This window comes from Mirounga leonina, unplaced genomic scaffold, assembly GCF_011800145.1.
Source record: "Mirounga leonina isolate KUSES-001 unplaced genomic scaffold, KU_Mleo_1.0 Mir_166, whole genome shotgun sequence".
Taxonomy (NCBI): domain Eukaryota; kingdom Metazoa; phylum Chordata; class Mammalia; order Carnivora; family Phocidae; genus Mirounga; species Mirounga leonina.
The window spans coordinates 23048445-23069817 of record NW_023270418.1 but is presented as its reverse complement, the minus strand read 5'-3'; the positions used below and the strand labels follow the sequence as shown (position 1 = coordinate 23069817).

The 21373-nt window shown below is 62.7% G+C and overlaps 2 protein-coding genes across 2 annotated transcripts; one reads left to right on the top strand and one right to left on the bottom strand.

Annotated features, from left to right (window-relative positions):
* The first annotated feature begins 782 nt into the window (after positions 1-782).
* CUNH11orf94 (chromosome unknown C11orf94 homolog) lies at positions 783-1603 on the top strand. The gene is made up of 3 exons (XM_035012654.1): positions 783-1018; positions 1212-1285; positions 1452-1603. Exons 1-3 carry the CDS (start codon positions 813-815, stop codon positions 1571-1573), a joined length of 402 nt encoding a protein of 133 aa, XP_034868545.1. The 5' UTR covers positions 783-812; the 3' UTR covers positions 1574-1603.
* Positions 1604-1681: 78 nt separating this feature from the next.
* Positions 1682-20521, bottom strand: MAPK8IP1 (mitogen-activated protein kinase 8 interacting protein 1). Its single transcript, XM_035012641.1, has 12 exons — positions 20390-20521; positions 9695-9800; positions 7474-7767; positions 5784-5865; positions 4683-5495; positions 4423-4498; positions 3682-3854; positions 3359-3468; positions 3150-3266; positions 2988-3058; positions 2754-2852; positions 1682-2443 (listed from the first exon to the last, which is right to left on the bottom strand). Exons 1-12 carry the CDS (start codon positions 20488-20490, stop codon positions 2371-2373), a joined length of 2115 nt encoding a protein of 704 aa, XP_034868532.1. The 5' UTR covers positions 20491-20521; the 3' UTR covers positions 1682-2370.
* Between the last annotated feature and the right edge of the window lie 852 nt (positions 20522-21373).

Below are 21373 nucleotides of genomic sequence, written 5' to 3'. Positions count from 1 at the left end.
CGCAGAGCCCTGCTCAGCCCTCAGGTCCTGACTCCACAGGTCTGGAGGCGGCCCGGGGTCTCGGGTTTAAAGCCTCGGGGCTTCCGAAGTGAGCTAGGCCCGTGTGCCAGATGGGAGGCTGCGCAGGAAGCAAAGAAAGGGCCCCACAGCTTTGCCTCAGCCTGAGAAGAGACCAGCTCCATGCTATCACGTGGCGTTTATTCATTCAACAAACATTTACTGAGCATCCACCAAGTGTGGTTGGGGATCCTGCAGTGAACAAAGCAGTCTCTACCCTCGGGAAGCTTCCACTCCAGGGAGCAAGTTGTGGGCTTTGCCACCTCACTCAAAATCCGTCTGTCCAGCCTCAGGGGTGGTGGGGAGCCCTGGGGCCAGGCTGTTGTAAGCTTTTGGGGAACTAGGGAGGAAGTCTCTCAGAGCAGGCCCCCCCTCCCCGTTGGCATCTCTGAGCGGGCGGAGGATGTTCCTGGCATCACTGAGGGAAGGACAGGGTGGCGGCGGCAGGAGGTGGGGAGGAGGCAGAGTGGGGACGGTCGGGGCTCTCCACGTGACCTCTCCTGTGCGCCACCACCTGGGCACAGAGGTACATACCTTACCCCACAGAGGAGAAAACAGAGGCCCACAACGGTGACCGGTACGCCTCCCAAGAGGCAAGGTGGGGGTGTGAACCGAGATCAGACTCCAAAGGTCTGTGCCCTTAACCCTCGGGCAGGGACACGAGCAAGGTGCCTTTTGGCACCTGTTGGCCGACAGCGTCAAAAAACCGAACCGAACCTCAGCTGAGGCTTCTGGCCCCGCCGCGGAGCCCTGGAATGTCCGGCCTTTGTGAGGTGGCCCTGGCGGGTAGCAGCGGTTCCGTCCTCCGGCCGGGGGAGGGGCAGGCAGAAGCCGGGGGACAAGGGCTGGAGCAGGAGATGGTTCTCGCCATGCTGGGGGCTCTGTATCCCAGGGCCGGGCTGAGCCTCTTCCTCCTCTACCTCGTCCTGGCTGCTGCCCTCCTCCGCCCCCAGCCGCTGAGGTAACTCCTGGGGGCACGGGGTCAGCGGTCCACCGGGCGGGGGGCCTGGAAGGCAGGGGGCCCTGCGTGCCGCTTCCCGCTCCCCGCCCTGCCCCGGGCGTCGGGGCTCACCCAGGCCCCCACCCTGAGCCTTCACAGGGAGGTAGGTAGTGGGCTGCAGGGCCAGGGCTGAGCACCCCACCATCTCCCACAGGCCTCAGCGATCTGTCCCTGAAGAACTTTCAGCCCCTCTGGAACTCTCGCAGCCACTTTCGGGCCTAGTGGATGGTAGTATCTCAGCCCTGCCCGCCCCCATTGCCCCCCAGTATGGGACACATGCCCGGCGGGGGGGGGGAACCCATGTCCAGCCGCGGGGACTTTTCATCCCAAACACCACTGTTCTGGGGTGATCAGGGCGGATTCCCCTGCCACCCACACCCCCTTCTCTCCTTAGACTATGGGGTTCGACCCAAGCACCCCTGGCCGCGAGGGCCTCGACCCCTTCTCTCCCGGGCCCAGCAGCGCAAGCGGGACGGGCCGGACATGGCTGAGTATTACTACGACGCACCCCTGTGACGGGAGCCCCTTATAAAGCTATTCTGTGCAGCCAAGGCTTGGGCTTTCCTGACACGGACACCAGCTGGGGGCGGGGGGAGGGGACAGGGAGACACACCCACTGCGGTCCAGACAGGAAATGGCACTTTAATAGTAGGGGCCAGGGGGTATGGACCAAGCTGGGGCTACAGCCGAAGCAGCCAAGAGGCCCTGGCTGGCCCGGGCCCGTCCAGAAGCCTCCTTTTCCTGCCGGGCCGGGGGCCCTGCCGCAGCGCTCTTCTTCCCTGGTGAGGCCCCACACGTGCCGGGGGCCAGCGTGCCAGCCACCCAGAGCCCACACAAGTGACAGAGGGGAACAGGGACTGCACCCCCACCTGCTGTGAAGTCCTTGGGAGGTGGCTGGGCTCGGCCGGGCGCTGGGGATGGGGGGGCGGGTGGGCACTGGCAGGTGGCATCGGCTTGGAGAGAGAGCCAGAGGCCCTGGCAGGGGAAGCGACGCCCAGGATGGGGCCAAGCCCTCGGCTCCTACGACGGACATCCTTCCTGGCCAGAGGCCTGCCCCCCCAGCCCCGCTGCCTCCCAGGCCCCGGGCAGCCTGCTCTGTCCTCCATAGATGCATCTAGTCCCATATATTACAATAAACTGCATTTGCCTCTCCCCAGAAACCCCGCCCTCCCCCACCCTCGGCCAAAGGCCCCCACTTCCCCGTCCTCGGGTGGTGACGGGCGCCCCTCCTCAAGCAGCGCCGCATCCCGTCAGCAGCCAGGTGTCCCTGTGCGGCCTGCGGGCCCGGGGATGGAGAAGGCGGGGCGGCGCAGCTACTCCAAGTAGATGTCTTCCGTGGGGCACGTGTATTCCACGAACTGCTTGTAGAACTGCTGGAATGCTCTCCTAGGAAGCAGGCAGACACCCAGGTGACGGGAAGAACCCCATTTCCACCCGCGGTTTTTCACCTGGAGCCTTGGGCTCCTGGGCAGGGCTTGGGCTCCCTGGGAGAGAGCTGCTCGCTCTGCTGTCCCCACGGGGTACTTCCTGCGTGACACTGCGATTGAAGGAGGGGCCCAACAGCCAACACGGTCGGGAGCTACGAGGCCACGAGGTGTGCAGAGCTGGGAGGGGGACTGGCGCGTGCTCTGGGGCTGGGTGCCCGGCAGGACACACGGATACACACACACACACACACACACACACACGGGCATACCCCACGGACTCTGCCAGGGCTTTGGTGGATTCCTCGGACACAAAGACGTGGCAGGCAAACCGGTGGTCAGCGGGGTGCTTGGTGATGAACCCAAAGTACCTGTGTGAGGAGAACCATCTGTCTGAGGGCGGCGCGGGGGCTCAACCCCCTCCAGACACACTCGCAGACTCGCACCCGACCGACACGGCCCCAGGCCGTCCCCTCACACATCACTCTCTGTCCCCTCCCACTTACTTATTGTTCTTCGGATGGTATCCACAGAAAGAGATGTTTTTTAACTGGAAAAAGTGGCTACATTTATTCCCCTGCAGGAGGGAAATGAGAGGCAGAGTGTCATCAGCCAGCAGGGACCACAGGTGGGAGATCTGGAGGGGGGCGGGCGGCCGGGGTGGTCACCTTGGCCTCTTGGGAATCATCAGCCTTGACGCCAATCTTCACGCCCCGCATGCTGATCTCTAGGACGCAGCTGGATGGCGGGTTAAAGTGCACGGTGAGCCGGCGGGTGGTGGCAATCTGTGGGTGAGGGGCGGGCATCAGGCACTGGGCGCCCCTCTCCCCAGGAGAGGGCGGAGGTCCCGGGCCGGGGGGGCGCGGGGAACAGGCACCTTTTGCATAGCAGCACAGAGCACGTCGTTGCCCTTGTGGTAGGGAACCTGGACGGAGCCCAGGAACTTCACCCGGAACTGGTCCACCCAGTCGCTGGTTTTGGTCAGGGCTGGAAAGCAAGCGGGAAGTGAGGGCTGGCTGAGTCAGCACAAGGGGCCACAGTCCCCGGGTGTCCCAGCTCGGCCGGGCCTCCCTTCTCTTGGTGGGAGATGCACCTAACGTCCCCTTTGCCAGGGCCCTCCCTGGGGCTTTGAAGTCACCTGGCAGCAAAGGGGGAATGTGGGGGGGGCCTGGTGGCGCCAAGGAGGGGAAAGGACGCTACCTGCCATATGTTCCGGCTCCTTGGTGACCTCGATGGCATAGTAGGCGGGGAAGACCCCCCGGGCGCCCGTGCGCATGTTGTAGGCCTCGTACCAGTAGTCCTCGGCCTGCAGCTCCACCAGCAGAGGGTCGTCCACCTCGAGCTCCAGCTCATCTTCATGTCGAGGCACAAACCTGCCCCGCCGACAAGGGCAAGGAAGGAATTCACCCGCAGGGCCTTCCCCCCCACCCCCCCTCACCTGTCGGCTTCCCACCCAGCCCTGGGGGCACGCGGCCCCCAGAGCGGCACTGGTTCAATAAACCTCCGCAAAGTCTCCTGGGCCTGTGCTCATGCTAGTTCCCGGGGAAGAGCAAGATCACGCAGACGGGCACCTGTCGCCCAGGAACTTGGCTCAGGGAGGAGGTGCCCAGAGCCACTCGAGAACCACAGAGGTTAACAGGAAGTGAGCACTTCCCTGTGGAGGGCGGGCAGGGGTGTGCCTTGTGCATGGTTGGGCATCATCTCTGCCGGGCCCCCTCCCTGGGCTCCAGCCCCCCGCCAGATGTGGGGCTCCGTCTCGGGCTCTGGCGGCACGGCCAAGGCCACACTGCCCTCAATTCTGCCAGGGTGGACCCTGGCCCCCTGGGGCTGAGCGGACGGATGGACACCAGCGTGAGCTCTGGGTCTAGGCCACGCAGGGATGGCAGAGGCCAGGACGGGTGGCCCCACTGTTGCCTGGCCAGCCCAGCCTGCGGCTCTTACCTGAATATGGCCCGGTGTGTCTGCTCCCGCTCCTCGCCGTTGATGACACAGGAGAAGAGCCCGAAGGACTCTGCACCTGCAAGCGAGGGGGCTGAGCTGGAGGAGAGCCCACCCGCTCCGGCTGAGGTTTGGTGGGGGGACAGGTAGCAGGCTCTCAGTCCTGACACCTTTAAGCAGACGGGCAAGGCCACCTTCCAGGAACACCCTCGATTCGGCGCTGCCCCATCCCAGGCCCCCCACCGCGCCCGTGGCAGACTCACTGGAGGAGCGAGAGCGGCCGCTCATGAAGACGTTCAGGAACTTCTTGGAGAAGTGGACGTCGGGCTCGTCCGGCGTGGAGTCCTCAGAGAGGCAGGCGGGGGGCCGCGGCCGGGGGGCCTCCTCGTACTCCTCCCCGATGGCCGACTCGTAGGGCGAGGAGACAGACGCGCAGTTGTCATAGACGGTGGCTGAGTCGCTCTCATCGCTGTAGTCTCCGAAGCATGGCCGCAGGCTCACCAGCTCCAGCTGTGCGTGCTCATCCACCACCAGCGTGTACTTGACCGAGTCGTAGGACAGGGCGCTGGTGTCCGAGCTCAGCGAGGCCCGTGGAGGCGGCGGCGGCTCCCCGAGGCTCCCCCGCCACCCTCCGCCTGGCGGCTCGGCCCGCTCGGGGGACAATAAGCAGTCGAAGCCCTCATCCTCCTCACTGATGGAGGGGTGCGGCTGGCCCGCCGCGGAGGGGTAGGCCGCAGGGTCTGGATCGGAGCTGACCGACATCCGGCTCTCGGCCGGCGGCAGGAAGGCAGACGTGGGCTCTGCAGGGTCCGGCGGCCTCTGCACTGGTGTCAGGTAGATCTCCTCGGTGGCCTCTAGCCGCACGTCCGCCTGGTAGTGGATGCGGTCTCGGTGCGCGTGGCCCCGGCTGCTTGGGGGGGCGGCGGGGGGGGCGCCGGGAGGGGCCATCTGCGGGGCAGTGCTGCGGTGGCAGGGGCTGTCAGTGGAGGTGCCTCGGTCCTTGGTGGTGGCGGGGCTGCTCGGGGGCGGCAGCTCATCGCTCAGGCAGATGTGCTCATGTGGAGGCGTCTGCTCCCCTGGAGGGCAGGCAGGTCAGCGCTCGAGGCAGGTGGCCTCGCCCTTGACTCCCAGGCCACCCGCGCCCTCCACTGAGCACGGGAAGGCTCCCAGGCGCTAGGCCACGGTGGGCTCTGGGGCCAGTGCTCTCACTCCCGTCCCAGCCAACTTCAGATGGGCCTGCTCAAGGCTGTGGGATGGGCAGTTTATCTCACCTCGGCAAGATGGAGCCTGCCGGGTTGCTCTCTGCAGGGGAAACTGAGTCAGGGCAGGGGGAGGGCCAGGTTAGGGAAAGGGTCCTGACTTACCGGTCTTCAGGGGTGAGGATGACCGAGACACCCGATCCTGCCAACTGTGCTTCTTGCCCAGAGAATTATTATTCAGTGTGTCCTGTACAGAAAACAAAAGGCCCTTGTGACAGAAGGCGTCAACAGTGCCCGGCACAGGGAGGCCCTGGCCCTGCCCCCATCAGGCCATCCCTCGGCCATTTGCTGCACCCCCCACCCCCAGACATACACACACACACTTGCCAAGGGCCTCACCCCCAACCCTCCTTGAACAGCCAGGAGAGGTGGCAAATCAGAGCCCTCCCAGCCAGACCTAATGGCTCTAGACGGCTCTCCCTCCTGGCTCAGGGAAGCTGGCCAACCCTTGGGGAGATGCTCTTATCAGCCTCAGCAAAGGTGGAGAAGACCAGTATGTGTGCTGGTGAGTGGAGGAGGAGAGGGGGAGAAGCATGAGCCGTGTGAGGACAGAGCCAGACCCCCTGTCCCAGACACGGGGGCTTTACGTGGTAGATGCTCACTTCCAGCCAAGTCCTGGGACTCAGGAAGCTATGGCCTAGGGAAGGGGCAGCGATATTCTAGGAGAAGCTGAAAAAAGGACGAGGAAGGGTCTCGCAGCAGCTGGCCTGGGGGGCCGGGATGAATCATCCAAATGATGAATCAATAGCATGGCTCCCCCACCCCTCTAGGAGCACATGACTGAGGAATGACAGATGTAGTCGTCAGCAGCCTTCCTTCCTGGATCTCCCAGGCCGCCCATCCCACATCGTTGGTGCCCTGGGACCCCTCTCCACCATGCCTACAAACAAGGCTCCCCACAAACGATTTAGGCTCCCTCCCCTGGGAACACACTCATAGGCCCTCACATTCAGGAGTTTGGCTGCCAAAATCCACCCCAGAGGATTCTGGGAAAGGGACCAATCCTTTGCCTGCAGCCCCTGCACCCTCCACCAACAGCCCCACCTCCCTGAGTCCCTCTTCTGTACCTCTCCTGACTGGGCCTGGAAGACAAAGGGCCACAGCCGGCTCTCTCCCACCCTATTCAACCCTCCTTGGCATCCAGCCACCCAGCCCAGGGGCCCTGGGCCCCCAACTCAGCCAAGCAGCTCCGCCTCCCATGCCTCTTCCCTGCCTTCTGGGAATTCCCAGCTGCCCACATCTCGAACTGCCTGCCTGCCCACCTCTTCACAGTTCCTCATGACCTTCCCCCAGCAACGACCACTGTAGATGCTCTTTTCTCCAGGCCTGCTTCTGCCCTTCACCAGGACCCCCACACCCTAAGGGGAAAACCTTGCCCCAGCCTGAGGTCCCAAGCTCCAAACCCTTGCGACTAGCCCTCAAAGGTCTGTTCTGCCCTCCTTAAGCCCCCACTGTTCTCCTTACCCAGATCCTTCCACTGTCCCTCTCGCTCCCTTCACTCCTTCCAACACTCCTCAAGGGTCCAAACCCTGTCGGCCCGCCCTGGCCCCTCTCCCTCAGGGCAGATCCCACCTGCCCGCGGAGACCACCTCCCCTGGGCCCTCCCCCTTGGGAAGTCTCACCAGGCCGACTTCTCCCCGCGCTCGCCCGCGGCTCCCTCTCCCACAGCCCCTCCTCGCTCCTCTAGCCCGCCGGCCGGGGCTGGGCCGCGAGTTGCTCGGCGCCCCCCACGCCTCCGGCGCCCGCCCTCAGGGCGCCGCCCCTTCAGCCCCGCCCCACGCTGCCCGCGCCTCACCTGAGACCTCGGCACCTGCGGGAAGAGGTTGAGCGTGGTGGGCCGCTTGGGCCGGTACGTGTCCCCGCCGCCCTGGCCCTGTCCCTGGCCGCGGGGCGCGGGCTCCTGGCGGGGCTCGGCCTCCGGCGGCCCCGCTCCCGGCCGCCGCGCTGCGCGCTCCTCCTCGTCGTCGTCGTCGTCCTCGGCGCCGGGAGTGTCCCCCGCCGCGTCGATCAGGTCCATCTGCAGCATCTCGGCCTGCAGTCGGCTCCCCGCGCCGCCGCCGCCCCCAGACAGCAGCCCGGCGCGCGGGGGCTGCGCGGCGCGGACGGAGGGGCGTCAGGGGGCGGGGCCGGGGCGGGGCCGAGGCCGCCGCGCACCGGCCCCCGCCCGGGCGAGCCCATTACCTCGGCCGCAAAGGGGGAGGTCACGGGAGAGAGGCAGGGGGCCCGGCGAGAGGGGGCCGCGCCCTCCCGCCCCCCGCGAGGATGCGCGAAACCGACTGCTCCCCAATCTAGTCGGCGCCTTTGGCAGTCCACACCGTCCCCTCCCCACGGTGCCCGCCTTCCTGACTCTCTGCACCCTCCCTTTCCCTTGGCAACGGCCAGTGACCTCACCGGGGTTGTAAGCCGAGCCCAGAGTGAGGTCACCGCTGTTGCCATGGGGACGCAGGGTCGCCAAGGAGTTCGGGCCCCATAAGGGATGGAGCGGGGGGGAGGTTAGTATTTGAAGGGGGCAGCGAGGGAAACTGGGAAAACAGTCTCAGCCAGGCGGAGGATGGAGGGAGGGCGGCAGTGCGAACAGGAGGACCTAAGCGCGGCCGGAAGAGGGGTGCCGGGGGGAGGGGCGAGGGGGGCACCTGGACGCGGCACCTGTTCACGCACCTGTTCACAGTCCGAGGCCCCTCCAACCTGAGGTGTTCCCTCAGGCCATCCTAAATCTCGATAACTCTAGTCTAGTTTCCGCTCTGCCACTAACTCCCCGGCACCCTGGACAGATCCCCTGCCCGGCCCCCCCCCCCCCCCCCCCCGCCAATCCCTCACCAGTTAACTGCCTCCCCGCTTCCCAGGGAGGTGAGGACTCACTGGCAACAGTGTGTGAAAGCCCCCTAGAGCTTGTCTAAGGCCCCACAGGGTACACCTCCAGCTAGTACTGCCTCAGGGCCCTGGCTGGTCGCAGGGACCACCCTCTCCAAAACTCTGCTGGTGTGTGTTGGATGAAGGGGTGGTGTGGAATTCCGGAACAGGTGTGTGACCTTAGGGAAGCTACCTCAGGGCCCTGGGACCATTCCCCACCCTTGCTGGCCTGGCCAGAGCGGGGAGGGTTGGGGCAGGGGGTACTGCAGGGTCATCCTCACCCCTTGGTTTCCCCTGCCTGGCAGAGCTTACAGAATCTCCGTAACAGGCAACAGGAGGGGTCCCGCAGGCACGGGCCCCCCCCCCCCCCCCGCCGCCGCCGCCCCCCGGCTCACATGTCAGCTCTCCTTTGCTAACCGTTCTCCTAATACCACGTCTGCTTTGGCCACCCACCCTGCTGGGGGCTGCCAGAAGCTCTGGGCTCTGCAACCTAGTCCTGTGCTTTGCCTCCTGTTTCCTGGCCAGTGGCCCCTTCTTCCTGTTCTGAAAAAGACACAGGGGGATCCCTGTCTGACCCAAGCTACCCAGATGCTGAGGACCTCCTGGCAGGATTCAGAACTCAGGGAACGGACAGAGCCATCTGTCCTCTGACAAAGCCAGGAGGCCAAAAGCAGCGGCAATGCTGGGTTAACCCTCGGGAGGAGCCTTCAGAACGGCGGGCCAGGGAGGGTGTGCGGGGCTGTGTGGCGTGGTTTGGTGCAATGGCAGCTAAGGGAGTGCCTTGGCTCTTTTTCTCCTGTCCCAAAGCACTGCAGAGTCCACCAGACTCCACCCTTGCTCTGCCTCAGGCCCTCTGCCAAGGCCGCTCTGGAAAGGGTTTAGGGTAGTCCTGACCCTTCCTTTAAGCCTGGCCCTAATTGCTACTGCCCTCCATCTGAAGACCTCCTGGCTCTCCCTTCTTGTGGGCAGTTGAGGGAGCTGCCTCTTGCCTTGGCCCCCTTGGCAAAAACAACCAAAAACTCCTGATGGAGCACTTCATTTCATGAGGATGCCATATAGACCCTGAAGGCCCTTTTGTAGATATGGGGATGCCTTCACTCCTGTCCCGACCCACCCTGTCCCCCACTGTCCTCCCACCCCCGGGGCTCCTGAGAGCCGGCTCTTACCCGCAAGGACAGAGTGTCTTTGCACTGCAGGCTGATGCCACACTCCTCGGTGATCTCTGAGAGGTCTTCATCTTCAAACTCCTCCAAGCTGATGTCATGGGTGAGCCTGGTGAGCATAGGAAGCCGAAGTTACCAACCCAGGGGTACTACTTAGCCCACCGAGGTCTTCCTAGTACCTCTTCCAAGGGGCGGCCCCTTGAAGGCAGATCACAGCCCCCAGAGAATGGGACTTGGTGTCCACCCGCACTGAGGCAAGGGGTAACAGGCAGGGAAAGGGGAGGCTCCAGGTTATTCCCGCTCCTCCCGGCTGGGAGCTATCCATTCTGTTGCCAACCAGGAGGCAGTGCCTGGAAGGCCCAGCTGGTCAGAGCCTCAGCTTGGCCAGAGAAATGCCTCCCAGGGTCAGGGCAGGTACCGAGGCCAGTTCACCCATGGAGAATGCAGAGTTGAGAAGCGACTCCAAGGGATACCTGGAGTAGGGGGTTCCCCGTGCAACCCCTGCAGCGATAAAACCTGAGGTGCTGGCAGAGGCCCCTCCCCAGCCTCAGGAGAGTGCTCCATGCCCCCAGCCCAGGAAGACCAAAGCCTCTTGAGCCCTGGGAGCAAGTGAAGGGAAATGTGGCGTCAATGTGGTGAGTTTCAGCCTGTTCCATGAGAGACTACACCCCCCCATTCTGGGTTCTTCATTTCATCTCTTCAACCACAAAATCGCTTGCCCAGAGCACAGACCCTGGACAGAAGGCTGCAGAGGGCTCAAGGAAGGCCCGGAGTTGGGGCTAGAGGTGTCGTGAGCTCGGGGACAGACCAAAGCACATCGGCACCACAACTCTAACTGGCTGTGCCAGAACCCTCTCCCCCCGCCCCCCAGGCCAGCGCTGTGCCCCCAACCCCACTGCAGCGACTGTGGGCTTGTCCCCAGCACCTGGCTCACCACCAGCCCCGGGCACTCCACCTGGCTTGGTGTGGCTGGGATGTTTGGGAGAATTCTGTTGGAGGAAGTTGGGGCCAGTTCTGAGCCTTTTTCCAAATAAGACCAGGAGATTGAGGTACACAGCAAGGGACACCCAGGAGTCCAAGGTCACCCAGGAGAGGTGGTGGCCCAGCCCCCAGGGGGACCTAGGAGGCGCACCCCCCCGCCTCGCCTCTTGCCTCAGTCAGACCAGAGACCCAGAGCTCCATGGAGCTGCCCCCCCCAGGTGTCCCCCCCCACCAATCCCTGTATGCCCTACCAGTGCTCCCACTGATCCTCCAACCAGCTGTCATTGTCTGGGCTCGAATCCATCTTCAGCACCAACTTCATGGAGAGCCCTGCCCGGCCGGGGGGCTGCAGGGCCCCAGGGCCACCCTCTCATGCCCAGAAAGGTTGGGAGGCCAGGGCTCAGGGCAGGGCTGGGACCTCGGGCCTCCACTGCCTGGGCCTGCCTGTCTGCATCCTGCCCGCTGCAGAACCCTGGGGAGCTCATTAAAAATAGATGGGCCAGCAGAAGAGGCAGTGGCTGCTGACCCGGGCCCCAGCCCCAGCACTTCCCAGCCCAGCCCTCAGCTGCAGGCCGCTGCCTTCCCAGCCTGGCGGCCCCGCAGTGGCGCTGAGGCTGAGGCTGAAGCCGCCCCTGGTTGCCACCTCCCCCTCGGGATCGGGTTACTGCAATCGAAGCCACCGGCTCCACCTGCCCTTCTAATGCCCCTGTCGGGGGCTGCGGTGGTCCCCCTCCCTGGCCCAGGCTCATAAGCAGATGGCAGAAATCTGGGATGTCTCCCCCCAAAAGCCAGCCCTGATCTGCTTTAAAGGGCCAGCATCACATTCAGGGTGCCTGGTGATAAGATGGGGGGCTTCTGAAATTCTCCATGAATGGATGCCCCCATCCACACGCCAACGCGCTCAGCCCTCACACCTCCTCGGGGAGGCTTCTGTGGGCCCAGGCAGCATCCACACAGTGGCGGATGACCGAGGAGGGTCTGGACTGCCTCTCCCGACAAGCTGGGTGCACGACAGAACCCTGCCACCTCCCCAGAGTTTCATCCTTCAGCACCCAGGACGTGCCTATGGGCACAGGAGGCTCCATAGCCGGGGCTAAGGGCAGACCAGGTGTGGACCTCTCAGGGCAGGGCTGGAAGGTAAAGAGCTTTCTGTCACCGTGGAGTGCCATCCACAGAAGCTGGCAGGCCCCGGAGGGAACAGCAGAGAGGGCTTCTGACCAGGATGAGGGAGCTGGACAGATGAGGCGCTCCTTGAGGCTGGGGAGAACCCAGTGGCTGGCACCAAGTAGGTGGTCAATACAGCCCGGCTGCCTGGACAGTCACAGAGAAGGCACTCCTGGGACTCCGCCAGCATCAGGGAGCTGCAGGGTCACAGGGCATCTGACCCAGAGGTGCCCTCAGGTGCCCCCTGCTCTGCCAGGAATCCCTGCACACCTCTGCACCACCTCCTCCTCTCTGCCGGGTCCTGGCCCAGCTCCTGTCTCTGCAGCCCCAGACCTCCCCACTGGCCTGCTCACCTCAGTGCCCCCATACCGGAAGCACTCCACCCCATCCACCACCCTGCAAAGCTGCCAGAAACACCACCCTTTTGCCCCCCACCCCACAACCCCCTAAGGTTCCCTGCTAGTGGCCGACCCCTTGGCTTGGCATTCAAGGCCTCCAGCTCTGGGTGTGGCTGCCTATGCCTCCTGCACCTGCCTCCCCGGGCTCTAGTCCAGGGCTTGCTTCTCGAGCTGTGCTTGCTGGAAGAAGGTTCAGTTAAGCCCACTCCTCCAGGAAGCCCTCCTAGCCCCCCTGTGCCAGTGCCTTACAGCCCGCCTGGCAATGTTCATTGGTCCCCCGGCAACCCCTCATTTGTGGCTGGTGTCACCATCTGCGTGGACGCAAGGCAGTGTGGGGGGACAGACAGCACCAGGCCTCCATCAGACACCCCACCAGGCTGCTCCAGAGGTGGATGGAGCTCACGTTGCCCACCCTCGTACCCAGCAGGTGAGGCACGCGGGCCCCCACCTGCCCGGCTCCAGCTGGACCGCATGCTCCTGGAGGCTAGAGCTGGTGGGGCATCTTGCACATGCGAGGCCCCGAGTACACGCCTGCCAGATGTTTGTCGGCAGACAGCCTTAGCATCTGCCTGCTCCTCCCCAACCACAGTGTTCAGGGCAGGCCTGCAGGGGAGCTTTCTCAGCTCGTCCCTACACCCTCAGCATTACCCTGTATCCCATGGCCCGGGACGGCAGGTCTGGGGACAGGCAGGACAGCCGTAGCCTCCTTTACAGCGAAGGGCACTGAAGTTAACCGGACGGTGGCGGGGGGAGCATGGGGCCGGGCTTGAAAGCCCACACCGGCCTCCAGCTCCAGTGGGGCAGGTGAAGGGGGTTTCTTATCTGACTTTTTTCTCCTAAGTGCGGCAGGACGGCAGGACGGTCCCCGCAGCAGGCTTGGGGATGGGAGGCACAGGATCAAATCCTGGCTCCTTCACTTAGGACTGGCCGCTCCATTTCCTGAATAGCTGTCGTGCCCTGGCCGCCAACTGGCTTCATGCTCTGCGTCTCCTTCAATCCTCACCGCCACCTGGGGAGATGGTCTTATTTTGCCCATTTTGCAGATGCGGAGCCCTAAGGCTCAGACAGAAGGTGCCGTGAGGCTACCTATAGCTGCGTACCCCCTCAAGGGCACCGCTGGGGATTCACAGAGCGGAGCAGTTGTGAATTGGAGTGCTGTGCGGGGGTCACAAGCAAGGAACAAGGGGACGGACTGGTCAGGCAGTCGCCTTTGCAAGTCACCCCCCACCTGCCCTGCCCCTGCCCTTAGCTCCGCTTCTCCAGGCACTGGATGTTCTGGGTCTCTGGGGGGGGGGGGGCTTCATGGAGGGGAAGCTTAACAGACCCTTGGGCCCTCCGGGCTCAAGGAAGGCAACTGTGGGGAGGAAGAGAGGAAGAAGAAGCTGGAGGGGAGGAGGGAAGAGGGGAAGGAGGGATGTTGTCCCCTCCTGATCCCACCAGCCCACCTTTCCCCTGCAAACTGGAGCCCTGAGCACCAGGGGGCCGCCTCCAGCTGCATCACACAACCCCCCGCAGGTCGGCGTCCCTCACCTCCAGATCTGGAGACCTCAGAAGCAGCCTGTCCATCAGTCCAACCTGCTTGCCCGAGCTTCCCAAGGTCTCATCCAGGTTACCGTTTGGTGGCTCTGTGTCATGAGTTTGCTCTCCTGGGACCTCCCTGACCTCTGGAGTCTATCTTTACATTCGAGGTCCCCTCTTCCTGCATGAACCTCACCTCCTACTCTGGTGCCCCAGTCCTCTCTCCTGGCCAAGCTGGGTCCTCACTGAGTTCTAAACATGCCGCCTCCAGTGCTCCCCACCTCTTCCTGCGATGAGCTCTCCAAAATGAACAAACATGCCCTTGTGCGCGGGTGCTTATTCTGTGGCCTTTTCCCTTCCATGTGCCGTCACGTCTCCCTGCTATCCTCGTCCCACCAACGGCAGCCTAGCCCTCTCCAACTCCTCCTCCCAGGAGTGGGCTGGGTCAGGAGTGCGTGCAAAGTAAGGGTGACGTGACAAAGGCCTTAGCGGAACAAGGCCGAACCTGAGCCAGGCATTTGGCTGTCCAGAGGCCATTCCTGTCTCCCCGTTGCTGGCTGGCTGGAAGCGGCATCAGGATGCCCCTGAGGGGCCTTGGGTCCCAGCCATGGTGCCCACAGGCCGCTCTCACGACTGAGAGCATCTGTGGTTCCAGTGTCCAGCCTGTCCCTCTGCGGCCCTGTGTGTGCTGAGCCGACAGCTGGCTCCCAATGGGTTCTCAGCTAGGCAGGTTCCCCATTTCCCACTGGCCCCCCTACAGGCCACTCTCCACCGGGCAACCAAAAGCAACATCTGACACGCAAATCTGGTCTGGTCACCCCTCCCCAGCTCAGAATCCCTTAGTAGCTTTCCCTGGCCGGTAGGGAAAGGGGCCCAAATTCCCTGTGGCCTGAAGGCTCAGGAGGGCCCCCCTCCACTCTAGGGTGTCATCGTCGCTCCCCCGACCCTGCCTACCCCCCTCCAGCCCCACCAGCTCCCTCAAAGCCTTCCCTGACTTCCCTGACCAGGTAAAGAGCCCTGCTACTGGCTCTCTTAGGCGCACCTGCTGGGGTTTCTGGATCGCTGTGATTATAGCTTTGGGTTCTGCCACCAGTGGGGGGCTCCCCGTGGAGGCAGCTGGTCCACAAGGCAGGACCATGTCTGTTTTGATCAACAATGTGGTGCCTGGTAGCTACTTAATAAATGTTGACTGAGTGAACCAAAGGTCCTTCTAAATTTTCCCCTTAAAATTCTCTAAGTCAGTTGTCCTTCCAGTGCAACTTTCTGTGTTCCCACCTACGTCAGAATCCAGGGTAGAATGTGCAGGTGGGGTGGGGGTGAGCCCTCAGCTCTGAGTGGACACTGGGGTCAGGCGAGGTTTATTCCTCTAGTCTCTACCTCCCTCCCTGACCATGTCCACGCCGGAGTCCTCACCAACGAAACGCTGAGTCCAACCCCGGAAACAAGTCCTCAGGGCCAATCCCTACTTGGGGTTATAATGTGTCTGATGGGTTTATAGCGCTTGGTGCTGATAATGTAGCCGAAACTCTGGGATCCAGTGATTTGTCTTTTGAAAAGCTGCCCCGAGAAAACAATCCCACATGTGGAAACCTTTATATCCAAGGATGCGTATTTTGCATAACTGCAGACTGAAAACAACCAAATAGCTCAGCACGGGGGCTGCTGGGGGTTGGAATATCACCCAGTCTCTCGGACGAGCGTTATAAAGCCTGGGTATGAATGTGGAAAACGGCAGCTGGCATAACGAGCAAAGGGAACGGAGGACCCCATGGTTTCATGTGAGGAATCACACAGCAAGAAGCACGAACATGGACACGCCTGTGAGACCTGGTGGAACCTGGGGAGATCTGTTCTCCTCTGCTCCCCCCGAGAAGCTTTCTGGACTGGGTCATGCCAGCCTGGCCCCAGGCTCCCACTTGGGGTCTGGGGCTGCTGGCCCTGTCGTGGAGCGCTTTCCTGAGGGCAGGGGGCCCTCGTGTTCCGCTTGGCACCGACTCCCTACCCTTGTTCCAATGTGCGCACAGAGCCCGGGCCCTGGGACACCGCCAGGAGGAAGGGGACGCGGGGCAGAGGAAGAAGGATGGTGCTGGATGCTCTGGGTGCCCAGACGAGGCAAGGCCTATGGTCAGGGCTGGGAGAAGACTCTGGGAATGAATACAAGAGGAGGGCCAGGGGACAGAGACAACATCCTAGAATGGGTAAGAACCCCGAAGTGGGGATGGTGGCAGTGACCCCATTTTGTAGGATCCGGGGGGGGCACCCCAAGCCAAGAATCCAGAGACCGACTTCAAGGCTCTGACAACAAAGAGGCGGGAGGCGGGGACCCTGCGTGGTCATGTCTGGGCAAGTGAGGCAAGTCAACACTCTGGCCCCACTTTGGGGGTTCGCTAGGAGCACATTCTACCCCGGATTCCTCAGGGCTCGGAGTTGGGGGGAGGGTGACTCCAGCAGCAACAGCGGTTCCAGAACCCCTCCCCCAGCCGAAACATGGCTGCTGGAACCAGCCTGGTGGCGACGTCCTACACCAGCTCCCTGCTCTCTGCTGCCCCCTGGGTAGTAATGTCCTCTCTGAGGCTTTCGGGGCCACCTCCCTAAGCTGAGACTCCCAGGGTCTCTGGCCCCAGCCCCATCCTCTCCAGTGACCCCAGGCCCCCAACTCCCTGCCTGAATGCTCCAGTTGGGTCCCCAGTGGCCACCAACCTCAAACTCAGGAAGTCTACTAAGTTCGCCTCCCTGCCTGCCAAGCCTCTCATCTCCCACAGGGCAACCCATCTCCAAGGGGCCCAGCATCATCCTGGACTCCTGCCTCCCCAACCCCTTCAACCAGATACCTCACCCAGTGGGCTAACCCTCCCACCCCTGAAATCGTCCTCACGTCCTCTCCTGCCCCTTCTTGTCACACGCAGGATGGCCATCCTCCCGGTGGTCTCCCTGCCGGCCTGGCCATTCTCTACCTAGCGGCCGGTGTGACCTTCCCAAAACAGCGATCCAATGCTGCCATTCCTGCTAAATCTCTGCCACTGCCCACTGACCCGCAGGCCTGGGCTCCCCTGGGCCTCTGGCCTCAGTCACTGTCACACTGGCCAGCCTGTCTGGTAAGGCCTCGTCTGTCTGACTCCCCTCTACACCTGCATGACAGTCAGGCCCCCGGCTGTGCCTCTGGAGCATCTGTCCAGGGAGCCCGCCGAAGTGCAAGTATTTGTGGAGGGAAGTGAAGCAATGGCCACGTGTATACGATCCCGTGAAGGGACAAACGAGGAGGTCTCTGCGCCTCTCGGTGGCCACATCTCTCATCTGCAAGGCAGCTTGGGGAGGTCGAAACCACACCATCCGGGCAGTCACGAGGCCTGGGGTCTGCCACTCATGCGCTGTGTGTTCTTGGGGAAGCCACTCACCCTCTCCTGCCTCCTCCTCAGTAAAGGGGAGGGGGCGGTCGGGATGAGCCGATTTCTGGGGTCCCCTCATCCACAGCTCTCCTCCCCCACGTCCAGAGCAGACGGCCCCCCGTACTTTCCCTGAGCATCCTTCGTCCCTCCCATATGGCCCGTCCCACCATCCCTCCCCTTTATCCCACCCCGCCCCCAGCTCAGTGTAGCCAAAGGCTATGTTTCTAGTCTCTTTTCTAGAGTTTTCCTTCTAATGAACATGTATCACTTGAATTTTAAATTCTCTCTTCTATTTTTGTAAGTTACACAAGTAACCTATGCTCCTTGTAGAAATAAGTCAAATCATAACAGCAGTGTGTCAAATAAGTGAAATCCCTCCCCCAGTACCACATCTACAACTATAGGTAACTGACTGGAGTGTTTCTATCATCAGAAGGGAAAAAAAAAAAAGAAGAAGAAGAACACCTATCTATTTAAACCAACTAGCAACAAACGGATGCTCTCTCTCCAGCCTCCTCGCCCACAGTGTGCTTACTCCCTGCACACACTCTCCCCCTACTAGTCCCGGGCTCTCTTTTCAGGGTGGCCCCGAAATCAGACTACCTGCATCCAAACCCCAGCTCTGCCACTTACCTAGCCTCTGGAGGCCTCAGTTTCCTCAGCTGCAAAGTGGGGATAATAGTAACACTCTGTTTATATAGCTCTGGTGAGGATGAAACGCTCTTGCGCAGAAAGCCCTTGGAGGGGCGCTGGGCAAAGTGAGCGCCTCCCAGGGACCGGCGCGTCCCCTCCTTATCCTCTGACAGCACAGTCTGTTACTCTCTGAGCTCCAGGAGGCCCTCGCACACCTAATCCTGGCATAATCAACCAGTAAGGCATTCTTGAGCACCGACTCTGTGCCGGGCACTGCGCAAACCAAAATTTAGGTATTGTGTCCTCTGCCTTCTGGAAGCGGACAGAGGTGCGGGGGGCGCACGCGTAGTAACAACCACAGCCCTGCACGAACGCAGCTCTCCACAGCCCTCGAGACAGCCAACACGTGCTGTCCCATCCGGGTCCCAGGACCGTCCTGAGCGGGAGCCAACCCTGGCATCGTAGAGAAGAAACAGGGGCTCAGGGGGTTAAGTGCCCAGTCTTGGGGCACACGGCCAGGAAGGCTGAGCCAGACTGCAAACCCAGGCCAGTGGGATCCATGACCCCACCAAAGAGCCGTGAGAGAGCAGTAACCGCCCAGGGTTAACCCGAGCTGGGTGAAGGGCTGTGCGGGGCAGGACAAGGGAAAGGTCAGCGGGGGCTGCTGGAGCAGGCAGGGCGGGCCATGTGGGGCTGGAGACACTGCCCTTACTATTCCCAGAAGCTGGCCTTGTCCCCACAGCCAGGCCACGGTGTCCTGGAGGGCTGGCCCACGCCTTAGCCTTGGCGCACTGCTGTTCTCGCCCACCTGGCCCCGACTGAACACTCTCCCTGGCTGGTGTCCACTTCATCGGTTCCCCTCACTAAAGCATCCATGATAACCTGCACCGTCACTGGGGATCTGGAAGCAGGTAGAGGGAGGCAAGGCTGTCCTTTGGGCCCGAGACAGGGCCTGGAGGCTGAGGGGCCTGAACACACACAGACAGTCCCAGGCTCTGACTTCCTCTGGGGCCCTCAGGCAAGCCACTGCCTTACTGAACCTCAATCTTGTCATCTACAAAATGGGCAGACTGATACCCACGCCCATGAGGGTAAACGCGCCTGCACTGGGAATGTTCTGAACAGGAATGAGCTAGATAAATGCTCACCAGCATGGAGGGCAGACACTTGAACACCGACTTGATGCACGCTAAGGAATCAATGTTAATTAGCTCACCTGACAGATGGGACTGGCGGGTCACTCAGCTAGAAAGTGGTGGAGCTCAAATCTGAACCCAGGTTCTTCTAAGCTGTTCCACTGCAGAGGGGCCTCCTGGTAGGCAGACAATATTTGCCTCTCGGCATTGTGGGTCATGCCGGGGGAACCTGTCTCAGACCTCAGCCTCATGACCCAGAGCACCAACCACAAAGGCCCCAGCCCCAGAGCCCTCACGCTTGGCCTCCTCCATCTGGTCCCCTCCCTCTGGTCTTCCCGGCTCCTCAGCTCAGGGCCTCAAGGGAGGTTTCCAGCGCTGATGATGCCATTAGAGATCCCCAGGGGTCCCTACCCACCTGAGGGCCAGGGAGCCAGCAACCCCTTGGTCAGAGAGGGGCTGGCGCCAGAGCCCAGCTGGGACCTGGCTGGGGTGAGGGTCCCAGGAGAGGGGAAGGCGCCAGCTCATTAGATGGAGAAACAATGGGGTAAGTCTAGGCCTCCTCTTAGGCTCTGGAGCAGTTACATCCTCGTCTTCCTCCTCTCCAAACGGGGCCAGGATTATGATGGAGGGATATCCATCCCTTCCCCACAACATCCACTGTCCACTTCTCTAAAATCCACCTCCCAATACCAGATAGTGGGCAGAGAGAGGGGTGAAGAGGAGCTCAGAGCATGGTCCTGGGTACTTGATCCAGCAGGAAAACCTTCCACCCAATGTCCTTGGCTACTCCTGGGCTGTCCAAACCAGACTTCCCCAACCAGAGCTGGGCGTGGAGTCTCCTGGTTGAGACTGAGCCTTCTGCACCTGCACACACCTGACCAGGTCAGTGCTTGCTCAAATCTACAGAGCGTCCTGGCCATGCCAGTCTTGGGAGTTAGGCCCCTCTGACCAGACAGGGCTGGGGGAGGGGCCCACGACTTCCTCCTTCCAGCACCAAGGTTGTCAGTTGCCCCGAGAAACTGGGACCCACGAGGCACCCCAGCTTGCTCCCATCTCTATTCAGAAGCTTTCGGACTGGGCATAAGCAAAGCCTTAGCCTGTCTGCCTCCTCCGGGATCTCAATCCAGACCCCAGGCCCTGCCGCAGTCCCAAAGTGGGGGAGAAGGAGGCCTCGGCGCCCCCTCCTCCAATTCCAGCTCGGAATCTCCTAGCCTAGGACATGGAATGGCGGAAAAGAGCTGCACCACTGGCTATGCAGCGGCTATCAGCCTGGACTTGAGGCTGAGGGGGGTTTCTGGGGACTCTGTCCAGGGAGGAGACCCCATCCCCACGCCGCCCTCTCGCTCTCGGGATCGGTGTGTGTGTGTGTGTGTGTGTGTGTGTTGGGGGCTGGGGGCTGGGGGCCGGGGTGGGGGGCGGCGCGGAAGCCGGAGCAGATCAGCCCGGGCTGAAGGGCGGGGCGCGGCGGCCGGGGACTCTCACCTGAAATTGGGCGGCGACGCGATGTGCAGCCCCAGGAACGGGGAGGCGGCTGGCGGGGACGCGGCCCCCCCGCGCAGGCCGCCGCTCTCTCGCTCCGCCATTCTCCGGCACAGCCCTGGCCATCCGGGCGGAGCGCGGCGCAGAGGCGGCGGCGGCGGCGGCGGCGGACGGGAAGGCGGCGGGGGCGCGGCGAGAGGCCGCCGCCGCCGCGGGGCTCCGGCTGGGGCGGGCGCGGCGGGCGCACCTGCGCAGGGCAGGGCGCGGCTCCGGACCGCGCGCCGCTCTCGGGACTGGCGCGAGCTCGGCCGCGCGCCCCCGGGCCCTCGCCGGGGTCTGGTGCGCTCCGCCCCCGCTCCGCCCCCGGCCCCGCGAGCCCCGCCCCGCAGGCGCTCTCCGAGGTGCTGAAGTGGCGGCCCCAGCGGCCCCTGGGCTCGGCCCAGCCCGGCTCTGAGTCCCACACTGACTCCTCTGCCCTCTTCCCCATCCGGCAAGGCCCTCGTGTCGTGCGGGTTCTGCCCCTCGGGTGGGCCTAGCGCCCGGGGAATAAGGGAACTAATGGCGCGACCCTGGTTTCCAGGGCCGGAGTTGGTCCCCAGCAGCAGACAAAGAAGGCGGACAGGAAAGGAGGGCCATTGGAGGAAGGCAGAGAAAGGCGAGATGGTGTCGGGTGTGGGCTCCTAGAGCAAGCCAGGTTTGGAGTCAGGTGGTGTGAAGCCTGGCTTTCCAAGTGAATAGGTGGTGTGGCCTTGCATTAGTGACTTCACAGACTTAAGTTTGGTTTTCTCATCTGTGAAATGGGGACGATAATGGTCCCTCTCATGGTTGTGGTGAGGATGAAAAGTGATACAAGCATGTTGTCACCGGAGGCAGGGAACACCCCGCCTCCTGCTAGGATCCAGGTCTCACCCAATCCTGTCCCCTTATCTTGAGGAGACCCTCTCATGGTCTTTCCCTAGCGGGTCTTCTCGCTAAAGATTGACCCAA